Below are 14,889 nucleotides of genomic sequence, written 5' to 3'. Positions count from 1 at the left end.
GCTACTTAGCTAAATACTTAGCCAAGAAGTTAGCTAAGTAGTTAGCTTAGCAAGCTTCTTAGCTAAATACTTAACCGAGAAGTTAGCTAAGAAGTTAGCTTAGCAAGCAACTTAGCCAAGAAGTTAGCTAAGTAGTTAGCTTAGCAAGCTACTTAGCTAAAAAATGGATATGGGTCATTTTTGACCCATGTTGTGCATTAGAAGAGTAGTGACACCAAAAGGGATTTTAATTATAAATGAATCAAGGCAAACATAAAATTAGGATGTATGATTATCAAAAACAAACTGATTGAGGAAAACCTGGAATACTAAATGATGAAAATATATTACTGCAAAGATATAGAACATAAAAACTCATACATATCGGGTCACTTTAGACCCATGTTGTGCATCAAAGGGTTAAACAGAGTTAACTATACAATGAATGAAAAGAAGAGAAACAGAGTAATAAAAGCAGTAAGAGCACTAATCTTATGAAAGAAAATGACATGAATAGAATATAGTATACATTATATAAACACATTAAAATAAGGAACATCAACATTATTTTCTGAACAAGCACAGTTTATTTAAATTTGTTTATTATTGTTATAATTATTATAATTCTCATTTATTATTATTTTTTACTGGAAGCCCCAAAGTTGTATTTCCATATGAATAAAATAGTAATAAAAATAATAAAATAGTTTTTTTTATTATTTACAAGAACAGCAAAGAAAATGCTTCCAGTAATAGGAAAATTATGAGAATATTTAATTTAGCTAGTTGAAATTGGTGAGATTTGTGTATTCTTGATATTTTTTGCCATTTTTTAACCAATTTTTAAGTCAGACAAAAAGTCAGTATGAATTAAATAGAGCATCATTCTTATATATTTGTGTTAAATCAGGTCTCAAAATGATTTTAAATGATGATTTTCTCTTATTTTTGAAGAGAAAATCTAAAACTGATGCGTCTACATATCCGTGCTGTTGCAAAGTGCCACCTCCACACACAACCTGTCGGCTGAAGTAAAAGTTTCCCCAAAAGCATTTCAACAACAGCGTTGCATACAAAGCAGATGATGAAACACGAAGTAAAACAAATAGAGCCGCGTTCTGTTTGTCCGCTTCTCATCTCCGCTTCCTCCAAACAAAGATGCATTTTGTGAAAAGATGCTTTTCTTTTCTTTGACAGTCCATCCAGGAGTTCAAACCCCTCCGGGGGAGACAAAGATGTGACAGATATCAGGCGCCCTCCCGCCTTCATTTAGCAGCCGAGAGCTCGTTTTTAACGACTCCCAGAGATGTGACCTCATCGGGATCAGGATGTGTGGTAGAAGGAGGCGGGCGGCGACCTCCGACCCCTCTTAAGAGAGGCGACACGCGGCTCGAATCAAAAGCGAGAGAACAAAACAAATACTTTTGTTAGTGCCGAGTGGAAATATTACTATCAAATGAAAAGCATTCATCTTTGTTTAATGCTCGGCACAATTGGAGAATGTTGTTTAAAAGCAATAACAAACTCGAGGTCACGCGATATTGTGCTAAGCGGGGTGCTTCAGCTCCGTTTCTATGACGACAGCCGGCACAATGAGGTGCTCCCCCTTCTCCTTTTTTTGGTTCAGTGAAAAGCCGCCGTGACCTCACACCCTGCTCTGCATCTCATCTCGTCCCCACAAACAGGTCCCGAAGGTGCCAACCTGTTCATCTACCACCTGCCCCAGGAGTTTGGAGACCAGGACATACTGCAGATGTTCATGCCTTTCGGAAACGTGGTCTCTGCCAAAGTCTTCATCGACAAACAGACAAACCTTAGCAAGTGCTTCGGTACGGCTGCAGTCAGTCTGTGTGTGTGTGTGTGTGAGTGTGTGTTCTTGTACTTCCTACAAAGTGAGGACCAGGACACGTTCTTAACCAACAGAGTGAGGACCTTTTTTTTTCAAAGTGAGGACATTTCGGCCGGTCCTCACTTCTTTAAAGGCTTTTTTGAGATTTCAGACCTTGTTTTAAGGGTTAAAGGTTACATGATAATGATAACTAACTGAAACTGTATTGTGTGGTTACAAAACTAACTAAAATTATAGTGAAAATGTCCTTCGTTTTCATCTTTGTCAACTTTTTTCATACATAATGAAGATGGATAAGGCAAAGGAAATAAAGGCAAAATTCACTGTGACCTCTTTTAATCTCCCACCAACAAATACCCCATTACAAAAAACTAAACTAAAACTAAAACTAATGAAAAATCCCAAACTATTATAACCTTGCAAGGGAATTCACTATTCCAATGAGGGCCCTCACAAAGATAGAAGTACAAGAATGCGTGTGTTTGTGTGTGTGTGTGTGTGGGGGCACAAACGCCTGCAGTTATCTGCCTTTTTTTTTTGTTTCTTTACTCACTGTGTCCCAGTTCAGCAGCTGCATCCTTTACGATGGAACATTTAGTTATACTTTATAAATATTTTAGCAGGTTTTTTTTATTAGAGATCAGTAACTTATCTGTTAGAACTCAATCCAACTAACTTAACTTAAATTTTTACCTCAGAGAGAGCATTGTCTCCATTTTCTTTAACCCTCTGAACCCCATCAAGCCGTTTCAATGTGTTTTGTGCTCTTTTTTTACTCTCTGTGTCCTTGTGTTTCACTGCAATATAATATATATATTTATATATATATATATATATACATATATATACATATATATATATATAATATAATAAAAGTCCTAAAGCTCTATGGAATCAGCACAATCATGGCTAGAAGTGGGAACAACTCAAACATGTCTTTGTGCAGAATAACACAGTTAGAATGACAATAATGATAAAAAAAAAAAAAAAAAAGAAAAAGTGCAAGTTGAATTTCTCTGATAAATAATCTTTTTAAAAAATTGAATAAAATGGGATTAATATATAGACCCTTTCCCAAGTGTGCCAGAAGTGTCATGAATATTGGAAAAAAGAATTGGGTTTCCAAATATTATATATATTGAAGTATTGTCATGTTTCCAGCCTCTCCTGTCCTCTCCTCTCTGTTCTGTGTAAACAGCCTCTCCTGTCCTCTCCCCTCAGATCTGTGTAAACAGATTTTCTGTGAATATTTGTCACGTGACTGTTGATCTCAGCAGAATCAATCATGTCTTCACAGTGTCTCTGAGGAGCAGAATTTAATGTTTTTAACAGGATCTGGTTAGTGCAAACTGTTTATTTTTGCAGATTTTTTAAATGACAAATGTAGAATTGGTTACTTTTTCTGACAGAAAATTTGGAAAACTTTAAACTAGGACTGTCGGGAAGTTGAAATTCATATGAAAATGTCTGTTTTTACAGTTTCTTTCTATGCCAAATGGGGTTTTTTTGGAGTTCAGAAGGTTAAAATGAGTACAAAATACATAATTCTTTGCAGGAGACTTTGTAGCAAATCAATAGAAAATTACAATACCTGCGTTTTCCTGCATTTTCTTGCGGTATTACCAGATTTAACAAGTTGATAAAGATCATTTCAATATTTTAAGGGAAAAAGGAAAGATTCATGGGCTGCACCAGTTTAGTCCTTCAAATTCAGGCAGCCACATTTCCAGAAACTGTTAAAATGAAAAAGACCTGTTGGCCCTGAACTGGGACAATCAAATCCTTTCCACCTGGTATTAAAATCCTCCTCAATCTGCATGGAGAACAAGTTTCCACTCCAGGGTGAAATGCATTTAAGTACACTGTAGATTTCCTTGTGTCTAGCTATTTGTCCGTGTTGACAACAAAAAACCTAAATATAATGCATCTCCATTCCTCGTGTAGCAACTCAGGGAAACAGAAATAAATCAAGCATGGATCTGGGGAAGGAGCAGCACACAAACAGACAAACAGCAGCGATACTTGTCAGAAAAATGGATCGTGAGGATGGATGTGAGACAAGCGAGACGAGGAGTTTACTGTCAGTTTTAGAGGTTGCAGATATTACGAGAGCAAGTGAAGTGTGCACAAAGATGGCTTTGTGAGAGACAGGCAAAAAATACAACACAACACAACTTTGTGTCTGATCCAAAACCTTTTTATTCTGACATTTTGCCCAATCGTGGTCAAACTGTAGGTCAAAATAGTGGTAGTTTACTGTGTTTTGTAATATTTTTTTCATTTTTTGAAGCCCTTATTTTGCAGACTCATGCTTCACATTGGAAGTGTCACTACACCCCCTCTATTTGCTTTAGTATTAGCCCATGCATATTAAATTTTACTTAGCTTTCATTATTTTCTTGATGCAACAACCAAGTTCCCCTTCGGGAGTCATTAAAGTTTAATCTTTTCTTATTGTGTACCAGGGGTGTATTTTACTGTAGATGTAACCAGATAAATCAGATCCGGAGACGCAGAAACATGGTGAGAGTGCCTCTCGTAGTACTTTAACATCAGTTTATTATTACACATTAATTTTGTGATGAGTATAGCTGCTGTAAATAAACAAGAGCCATCAAGTAGAAGTGTATCGGTCTGTACTTGGGTCTCATATTGTGAGACAGATTTGGAGGGAAATATGCATGAAAACAGATTGATTGCAGAGCAGGAAATTATTATGTTAGAGAGGAAATAATAAAGGTTATTGGAAATGTGGTATTCGTTTTAAAGGATATTAACATAATACAACTGTCAGGATAGCAGCAACCAATCATCTTAACTATGCTCTCATTATACCGTCCAACCATCCATCCTTTTTCTGCTGGTTCTCGAGCTGTTTTAGGTCTTCAACTCGGCCAGTTAGAAGTTTAACATGTTTCTGACCTTATTTACCTTATTAGCAAACACAGGCTAGTGAAGACAGTCTGCTCACTAGTTCTATTAGCCACCTGGTAGACATTTTTACAATCCTGCTCCTGTCTCTACTTTCTGAACATAGGACCATGGAAACTTAGAACCTTGGGAATATAGGACCTTGGAAAATTAAGGCCATGGGAGCATAGGATCCTGGGAACGTCCTACCCTTGAAACACAGGACTTTGGGAACTTTGGGAAGCACCCAAGGAACATTTGAAGATGGGAACATAGGCTCTTTGGAACTTAGTACCCTTGAAACATAGGACCTGGGAACAAAGTTCCTTTGGAACTTACTACCCTAGATGCATTGCACCTAGGTAACTTAGAACCTTGGGACATAGGACTTGGGAACTTAGGACTTGTGGAACATATGATGTTGATAACCTTTATGACTTTTGGTACAAAGGACCTGTTAATACAACACCATAACATCTGACCTTGGAAACATAGATCACTGGGGACATAGGACCTGGGAACATAGGATCTTGGGAACTTAGTACTCTTGAATATAGGACCTTGGGAACTTAGTACCCTAGGTGCATAGGACCTAGGTAACTTAGAACCATGGAGACATAGGACATTGGAAACTCAGGACTCTGGGAACATAGAACATTTGGAACTTAGTACCCTTGAACACAGGACCTTGGGAACGTAGAACCCTGGGAACTTCAGACTATGGGAACATAGGACTGTGGGGACATAGAACCCTGGGAAAACAGGACCTTGGCAATATAGGACATTGGGAACTTAGGACTCTAGGAACATAAGCTCTTCAGATCTTGGTATCTTTGGATCACAGGACCTTGGGAATATAGGACCTCTGGAGCTTAATACCCTTGGAACATAGGACCTTGCAAACTTAGGACCCTTGGATTATATGACATGGGGAATTTAGTAACCTTGTAATATAGGACACTGGGAACTTAAGACTCTGGGAACATAGGGCCTTTGGAAAGTAGGACCCTGGGAACATAGGGCCTTGGGAACTTAGTACTCTTGAATATAGGACCTTGGGAACTTAGGAACATAGGCTCTTCAGATCTTGATATCTTTGGATCATAGGACCTTGGGAAGTTAGGACCTTGGGAATATAGGACCTCTGGAGCTTAGTACCCTTGGAACATAGGACCTTGCAAATTTAGGACCCTTGGATTATATGACATTGGGAACTTAAGACTCTAGGAACATAGGGCCTTTGGAAAGTAGGAGCCTGGGTACATAGGACGTAGGTCTCGAGGAACATAAGACCTAGGGAACTTAGTACCCTTGGAACATAAATCCAGGCAAGATAGGACCTATGGAAAGTATTACACCCAGAAACCTAGGACCTTGGGAACTAAGGAGCCTTGGAACATATAACCAACATGTAATATAGGAGCCTGGAGACATAGCTAGTATTTTGGCAACACCAACCAATCTTTATTAAGTTTACAATAATTCAAGTTTAATACCAAGTGGAAACAGGATCATTATGCCACATTGTCACGTCCAATTCCTTCCTCCTCTGTCACCAACTATCCTCTTATCTCTGGTTTTGCCTCCGCAGGCTTCGTCAGCTACGACAATCCAGTGTCGGCACAGGCAGCCATCCAGGCCATGAACGGCTTCCAGATCGGCATGAAGCGGCTGAAGGTGCAGCTGAAGCGCTCCAAGAACGACAGCAAACCGTACTGATCTTAGCACTAGGGTCTATCTGCTCCCCATGTTAGCACTGCTAGGGTAAGTCCCCCCACGACAAGGTGAAAATGAACAAAAAAAAACAACAAAAAAAAAACAGCAAACCGAGCCACGACCTCTCTACACAGGGACTGGGGGGGGTGGGGGTGGGGGGGTTGAAGGGGGGGAGGGAGGGAGGGGGGGGGATGTGGGAGGGAGGGGGAGACGACCTACAACCACCCTGAGGGAGACACACACGCCTTGTTTTTTTGTTTTTTTTTCTTGTTTTTCTTGCTTTTTTGAAGATTTTTATGTTAGCTTTCAAGTATTATTATTTATTACAATTATTTCTTTTTTGACACACATGAACGCTTCCATTACCGCCATTACTTTGTGCAATTTTTTTTCTTTCTTTCTTTCTATTTTTTTTTTTTTTTTTTTACAATGGAAGGAAGTAGCTATCTTGGGTAGCTTTTTTAAAACAATTCTTTTTTTATTTCTCAGTGATTATTTATACATTTTTGAGGACTAGTTACAGTCAGAACCGAGGTAAAGACAAAAGGAGCCATGATGATTTTTAAACATTTTTTTTCCTCTCTCTCTCTCTCGTTGTGAACCTGAGGCCTGGCGAAGGGTTCATTTTTTTTGACGCGCACGCCGATATGCACATTTCGACCTTTGACCTCCGCGGTGTTGGTTGCAGGCCGCCGCTGCTTCTCCGAAACCCCTCTATGCCTGCTGGCAACCCGGGAGCAAAGGCTGCAAAACGTTAGTGGCCTCTTTATATTATAGTCAGTGGCGACGTCAGCCAGTTTCACTCCACCACCACCACAAGAAGAAGAAAAAAACAAAACACACACTCCAGCTACGTCTTATTATTTATGTGAAAATAAAATAAAACAGTTTTTTATTTCTCAGAAGGTGAAAAAAATAAATTAGTAACTACTTTTCTGGGTCAGATCACATTGGTCTTTGTTGTTGAAAGGGATATTACAGCATGTAGAACATTTAAAAAAAAGAAGAAAATCCAGAATTTGATGATGAAGGCTATAATGATAATAATTCTAATAATGAAAAAAAGAGTTTATGTGTTTTAGGTGGTAAACTGAAAATACTTGATGTTTGTTGAGAGATTTAAAAAAAAAAATTCAAAGTACAGAAAGCCACAGGCCTGTAAATTTTATTTGTAAAAAAAGCAGTTCTATTTTTATACAACATTTTTACTGCCTCAGATGAAAAAAAAGGATTTTATTTATTGCCTATCGTTAAGTTATTGGACTCCTATAAAGTATACAGCATCATTAAAGTAGACCCTTGTGGAGAAGTCTCGTGGAATTGGGTTCTCCGGTGTTTTTCATGTTTTTTCAGTGCAGAAATCACGACACACTCCGCCGCCATTTGAACCGCAAACCCCCCCTCCGCCCTCCCCCGTGTCATTTATCCACCCACACACTTCTCTGTGCTTTTCATCCATTCATCCATCCATCCATCCACCCATCTCTCTCTCTTTTTGCCACTCTCTCCCTCTCTCCATCCGTAGTGGGACTACTTCTTCACTTGTCAAATTTCTACCTTTTTCCTCGCGTTTTTTTTTTCTACCATTTTTTTTCCCACTTATTTTATTTAATTTTTGTTATTTCAAGTGTTTCCGTTTTTTGTTTGTTCGTAGCCCCCTTATCCCCCCTTAAAAAAAAACCCTTTCCAAAGATTTTTCAAAATTAAAAAAAAAATAAAGAAATGAAAAGTCCGCCCTCCCCCTCCTCCCCCCCAAAAAATATATGACTATTTTCTCCCAAATGTCAACATCCATCTGGGACCTGATGGATAAATTTGGGTGCTCTGTGTGTGTTTTTTGTGTGTGTGTGGATGCGTGATTATGTATGTGTGTGTGTGTGTGTGTGTGTGTGTTGCCTGTTAGTTAGTATAGACATTATATAACATTATATCATTTAAAGATTTTTAAAAAGAATCAAAGCTAAAATGAAAATCAGTGAGTGGTGTTGCTGTTCTGCCGGTTTGCATTGTTGTTTGTTTGTTGTTGTTGTTTGTTGTTGTTGTTGTTGTTGTTTCTCCTGATTTTTACAAAACAATGCTGTAGTGGTGTGGTGCTCTGGCTCTCTGTGTGTAACTCTCTCCTCTCCCCTGTTTTTTCTTTCCCCCTTTTAGAACAACCCATCTCCATGCCTGTTAGCTCATCGTTTGCCTAGCATGTCTCCGTGGCGTCCAAAACAAAACTTTAAACAAAACAAACAAAAAAAAAATCCCCCAACCAAACAAAAAAAAAGTGTCATCGTCCTCCTCCTCCTCCCCCGTCATTGTTTTTTCTGATGTCTTTTCCGAGCTCACCTGATCATAACCTGGTTCTCCTCCTCCTCCTCCGCCGCCGCCTACTGAATTTTGAACTTTTTAGCTTTTTTGGACTTTGATTTTTATGATTTTTTTTGTTTTTTTTGTTTTTTTGTTTTTTTGCATGTGACCTCATTTGGATCTGTTTTCCGGGAGGGTTTCAGGGAGGGAGGGAGGGAGGTGACAAAAAGAGGGGAGGGGAGGGGGGTGGGTGTGAGAAAATGAATCAATGTGAAAAAGATATACTAAAAAGCTGCATTCATATGAAAAACTTAAAAAAGACTGAGATTTTTATGGAAAAACAAATGTTTCTTTTTGGAGATATAAAAAAAAAAATCAACAACCTGTGGCAAAGTGATTTCCATTCAGTATGTTTTCCTTGCATTTTTTTTGTTCCTTCTTCTTCTTCTTCTTCTTCTTTTATGTCAGTTTTTTTTCTCTTCTTCTTCATTTAAAGTAAACTTGAAAGTTCACTACAGGAATTGGCGCGTCATCTTGCTTCTGGCGCCGCCCGAAAAACTCAAAAAAAAGCGCGGAAGCCAGAAGCAGTCCGCGCCAGTTTCTCTGAAAAATAAGACTACTTCCAAACAGTTTTGAAATAGAAACTGTCTGATCAATATTAGACTCTCTCAGAGCTCTCCAATGGTTTTTACATTTTTCAGGCAGTGTAAAGTTTTTTGATAAGGCCATTTTAAGTGGCTCTGTTTCTCATTCAAAGTCTATATATAGAACCACTTTTTTCTAGAGTAGTTTAAAGGTAAAAATAAAAAAAGACATTTGCCCTGTTTGGGTGGGAGAAATGCTACCTACTTGTGTCACCTTTTGCTGAACTGACTCACAGATAGACAATCCGTGGTTTAAATGCACATGATGAAATGACCTATATTTTCTACTGTTTAAATGTATAGAGGAAAAAAAAAATACTAAGATACCTGTAACCTGCGTTAACGTCGGTACTTCTCGTGAGTTTAGTTGTGGTTTCATCACAAGTCTAACGGTCTTAAATGTCTCATGTTTTTCAAGAGAAGACTAAAAAATCAGTTTACTTGAACAATAGACAAAGCCTTTCATATTACTATAATAGTTACTTTGTTGTTTCTTTTTCCTTTTGATTTCTTCTTTTTTTAAGGAGTCCCTATTTGCTAAATTTCTTGTTGGTTAATTAGCTATATAAAATTCCTAAAAATATATATAAATATAAATATATCTATATATATATAATGTCAGCTTGTGAAGCATCAATGTCATTATTATTTTATTTCTCTCGTGGGAAACAATATTTAGATGTGTTTTGTTGTTCAGCAAAATGTCTTATAAAGAAAAAAAGACAAGATCAGTGGAGTTTAGTGCCAAATTCTGAAGGTACTTCCTGCCTAGCGCGTCAGTGTATTTCTTGTGAAATTATTTGATAACATGGGTATTTTATTATAAGTGTTTTGTATGGATCCCTCATATTTAAAATATAGATTTAAAAAAGAGTTTGTTAACTTGCTATTCTGTGGTCTTGTTGCCTGAAAATGTCATGTTTGCTTTTTTTCTTTGTAAAGATGTAACAAAAAGAAAACCACACAAAAAAAAGTGCCCATGTGTCATATATATATCTATATACACGCACACACGGACACACACACACACATTCTCGTGCAGACCTCACAGTTTACTTTCTTGTTGTGCATGAGAGCCCCTGAGCGCGAAAAAAGCCTCCGACAGCGAGCGCCGCCGCCCCGCCAGCGTGCACGCACACACTTTAAAGAACCAGAATCGCGCACTGATATTTTTAGCCATTGTACAGCCGTTTTATTCATCAAAGCCTTACCACAAATCTTTGCACTCCTGTTCTCTCTCTATTAGTATCTCGCACACACAGACATCAGGCTTCGGCATGTATTGTTTTGATTGTTTTTCTCGCGCGCGCTGTCCTCAAAAAAAGAGAAAAAATTGAAGCGGGAGTCATACGCGAAGCCTTATTTCTCTCCAAAATCCTCTTATCCCTTTTGTTGGATTCTTAAAAAAAAACATTTCTTGAGTCGTAGCCGGCCGGCGAGGATCATTACTTTTTGTGTATCACCTCAGACGAGCACGCTTCGCTTTCATGATGTAAGCACAGGGCAAGAGCCGCTCATTCATTCACAAATGAGAAGAAAAAAAAAAGCACACACACGAGTCGGTTAGTCGGGAAAACAAAAAAAACTGAGAGAGAGGCGGGACGGTCCCGAGCCAGTTTGATTTCTTCTCCTTTGACGTCTTTTTAATGGTTGTAAGACTTCTCCATACGTGGGCCAAAATCATGTTTAGATGCCAAAGTGTGTTATTGACATTGTCACAGTCGAGCCGTTTACATGGCACAGTGTTTATGTGTCAGTCTATTCAACTGCCCCGATACCCGCCTCCCTGAAAGCCTAGTTTACGGTCTGCAAAAAAGAGAAGAAAAGAGGAAAAAAAGGCAGCATTATTTTCTACAGAAGCTCACCAGTCGCCTTAACCAGGGAGCGTCGTACCAGTATTATTCTAAGAGTAGAAGATGTTGTCAGTCAGTCAGTGATGTGTGCAAAAGTCCAGTGTACAGTGAGTAAAGTGTCCGGGTTTTTCTGCCATTTTCGTCCGAGAAGGGAAAAAAGGCCTCGTCCTCCTCGCAGGAGAAAGAGGAGTTTGAAGCGTGCCGCTCGCTCTCCTCTCCGTCTCGGTTGTTGTCTCCCAGGCTAACCGGGGTTATTAGAAACAGGGCTATGTGGAGAGACGTCTTATTGGAATAGCGACAGGGGAAATAAAGCGCTTGTTGGCTGGTAGAGGGAAGGGTCACGTCCGCAGGTCCACACAGGCAAAACAACAGCCACACAGCCGAGATGAAGGCAACACAGCTTTCATTATCCTCTCAAAGACCAAACCCAATACCAAACTTTTTATGTGATCTCATGGAAAAGGGAGGGAGGCGAGCAGACTTCTTTTTTTTTTTTTTTTTTCCTAAAATGCAGTACACACACATGAGCAGTGCCACAAAACAGCCATAACTACCTGTATGTATGAAAAGCTGGCCAATCAGTGTTAACGGACCACTTCTCTGACCAGGTTTATTCATAACCGCTGCAGAAAAATCTATTGCACATTTCACATTTTATTCGTTAAGTGTGGAGGCGATACACGACTCCTATACTGCCCTACAGAGCCTAACTACAGTAACTACGCAAAGGGTTAAACTGAGAAAAACTGTTTTTTAACTGGTCATATGACACTTATTTCTAGGAGTATTGATCATGTCATTTTAATGCACAAAAATCATGATGATTTATTTGACCTCGACCCCAAAAATTATTCTATTGCCCCCGCGACCCGGCCCGGGATATGCAGACAAGAATGGATGGATGGATATGATTTTATCTCACTTTTTTTACTTAATCACTATCTAGATAATACTTTCCCTATTAAATAAACTGATAATTTCTATTATTCTTGTCTTCACTTTTCAACACAATGAAGAAATACAAGGCTGCACAGTATCACAGTCAAAGTAGACAGTCTGCTGTGGTTGCATGTTTAAATTTGCATATATCTATATAGATACACTGTAAAAAAAATGTTTGTAGAAATTACAGTGAAACACTGTCAAATTACATCAGAAATAGGGCGTAAAATGAAAAGTTGTTTATCACCGTAGTAGACACTTTTAATTACTGTAAATCAAAGAATAGCACAAAACTTTTACTTTTACTGTCATAAACAGTAGAAAACACAGTTTTACTATAAGACTATAAAATTTCCATGTAAAGTTAATGGAGAAATACCCTAAAAATAACGGCAATATTCAGTCTAAATTACAGTTTTTGCTGATATTTACATTTAAATTTACCGTAGAAAACGGTGAAGTTCTGGCAATTACTTAATTGCAATCTAAAACTTTGTCAATACACTGTCAAATTGCATCAGAAATAGGTCGTAAAATTAAACACTGTAGACACTTTTAATTACCTTAAATCAAAGAATAGCATAGAAATTTGAATTCTACCGTCAAAAACTGTAAAAAATTCTACTGTAAAAAAATATAAAATTTCCTTTCATCCATTCTCGTCCGCTTATCCGAGGCCGGGTCGCGGGGGCAGCAGGCTAAGAAGGGCCCTTCTCTACTATAATCTACAAAAATACTTTTTTTTTTTTTTTACAGTGTAGATAAAACAGACATCAAAGTACATTTTTAACTCAATTTCAACCAAAACTGTAGTTACTGCAGTTCGGTTTTGCAGGGCAGAATTCTACTACTTTATACGGCTGTCCGCGTCCCAAATAGTACAAAAAAAACAACGTCTTTGCCAAAATCTCACCGAGTTGCACACAGCCTGACGTTGCACAGTCTCGTGTGAAGCATCTTGTCTTTGTTTCAATGTCGAAGCACAAGAGGGTCGCGGAGCCGCGTTCCTGCGGAGCGTCTCGCCTCAGGGGCTGTCAGCGCCGATGCTCGTTGTAATCTTTCTATCTTGTCACTGTTCACTTCTCTGTTCTCCTTCTTTCTTAATTATCTTAAGTGCTATTTATCAAACAATGAAATCTGAAAGGATAAAAAAAAAAAAAAAATTGAACTTGTCGTTTCTTTGCATTATGGCTTATGTCAAAAAGTTTTTTGGAGGAAAAAAATGTTTTGTGTGTTCTCTCTTTCCGTGCCGTAAAAGAAAAAAAAAAGAGCTTGTTGTCTGTAGAAAATTATCCAAATTTGCTTTTTTTTTTCTTTCTTTTGTTTGTTTTCAAAAAAAAAGGTTTTCAGTAGTTTTCAAAGTTATTGTCTTGAGAGAAGCCAAAGTCAATGCATTTCAGTGGATCCTGTAAGCGTGATGTATGTTTGTTTGACAACACTTCGAAATCTGTCACTGGATGGGATTTAAAAAGTACAAAAAATGCAGGCTTTCCTATTTCTACAACTGATTGTACTTATGCATTTTGTACCAGTGGAATTTTTTATACTGGAGATTAAAGGATACAACAAAAAAATCTTAGAAAAAAAGCTGTCTGGCCTGGTGGTGTGGCCTGACCCTGACTGGTCCCCGAGTATGATTTCTAGCTGGCATCAAGAACGTTGGCTTTTGATATAAGATTTTCTAGAAGAATCTTTGGCTTTATTTCTTTCACTTCTTTTTCCTCACTTGAGTGTTGTTCTTTCTTTCTGCCTTCCTTTTTTATTTCCTCGTTATTTCTTTCTTTTATTTCCCGAAAAACAAAGAGGGTAGGTGAGTGTCAGATCTTTTAATTTTTTTATTTTATTTTATTTTTTTTGCTTTTTTTTAAAAATAGTTCTAGCAAGTTTGTCTATACAACAGCGGTAAGTTTCATTTGACTTCTGTATTGTGCCGTCTACACGATAAGACAATTATAGAAAAAGAAGGAATAGAAATATTTAGTCACCTTCAGTGGATTAATGTATTAGTTTAATAAAGAGATCAACTAATTAGAAACTTTTTTGCTTTTAGCTGTTTAGATTTTTCCGGTTTCTCTGTCCTTCTCTGTGAACTAACTGTGTAGCTGAAGCAGTCAGAATTATTTTTGTAAACGTATGTTCTTGTGTGATGCAGTTTTTTGCTTCTGTCTCCTATATTAAACCATTTTTCCTAATACTTGTCTCTCTCTGTGTTGTTATGTTCCAGTGGCTGTCTGATGTTGTACTGTTTCACTACCTCTCCCTGCCATCTTTTCCTCCTCTCCTCTCCTTGTTTCCTCTCCTCTCCTCTCTTTCTCTTTCTCTTTCTTTCATAGTCTCTCTCTCATTTCGACCTTTTTTCCCCCCTTCGTGTTCACATTTCTGTTAAAGTTGACTCCATCCCTAGTGACAACTCACTATGCTGTTCTCACTAAACATAGTAAATATACATCGAAGTGTTTGCATGTATATTACTGTGTAGCCCAAGTCGCTGCGTGACAGTCGAGATATTAGTTGTCGGCCAATAGGAATCCTGGAAAATCCTGCTGGATCCAGATGCAATCTCAACCAAAATTCATAAAAGCTGATTTTTTTTTTTTTTTCTTAGCTTAAAACGGAATAATTTGCCATTTTGGGAAATAAACTGAGTCATCTTTTCATGGAGATTTAGCTCTTTAATCTTGACTTTTAATGGATATCTTTAATT

The 14,889-nt window shown here is 38.0% G+C and overlaps 1 protein-coding gene across 27 annotated transcripts in view; it reads left to right on the top strand.

Moving 5' to 3' along the window:
- The window catches only part of celf2 (cugbp, Elav-like family member 2), a 327,757-nt gene extending 313,378 nt beyond the window's left edge, over positions 1 to 14,379 (top strand). For all 27 annotated transcript variants that reach the window (XM_059325582.1, XM_059325586.1, XM_059325584.1 and 24 more), the window contains 2 exons: positions 1,665 to 1,808; positions 6,330 to 14,379. In XM_059325582.1, the coding sequence (XP_059181565.1) occupies positions 1,665 to 1,808; positions 6,330 to 6,457 (272 nt within the window). In that variant the 3' untranslated portion in view covers positions 6,458 to 14,379. The remainder of the gene's footprint in view (positions 1 to 1,664; positions 1,809 to 6,329) is intronic.
- Positions 14,380 to 14,889: the final 510 nt, after the last annotated feature.

Source organism: Centropristis striata, chromosome 22 (genome assembly GCF_030273125.1).
Source record: "Centropristis striata isolate RG_2023a ecotype Rhode Island chromosome 22, C.striata_1.0, whole genome shotgun sequence".
Lineage (NCBI taxonomy): Eukaryota > Metazoa > Chordata > Actinopteri > Perciformes > Serranidae > Centropristis > Centropristis striata.
Note: the sequence above shows the minus strand (reverse complement) of the source record. Positions and strands in the feature narration are given on the sequence as shown.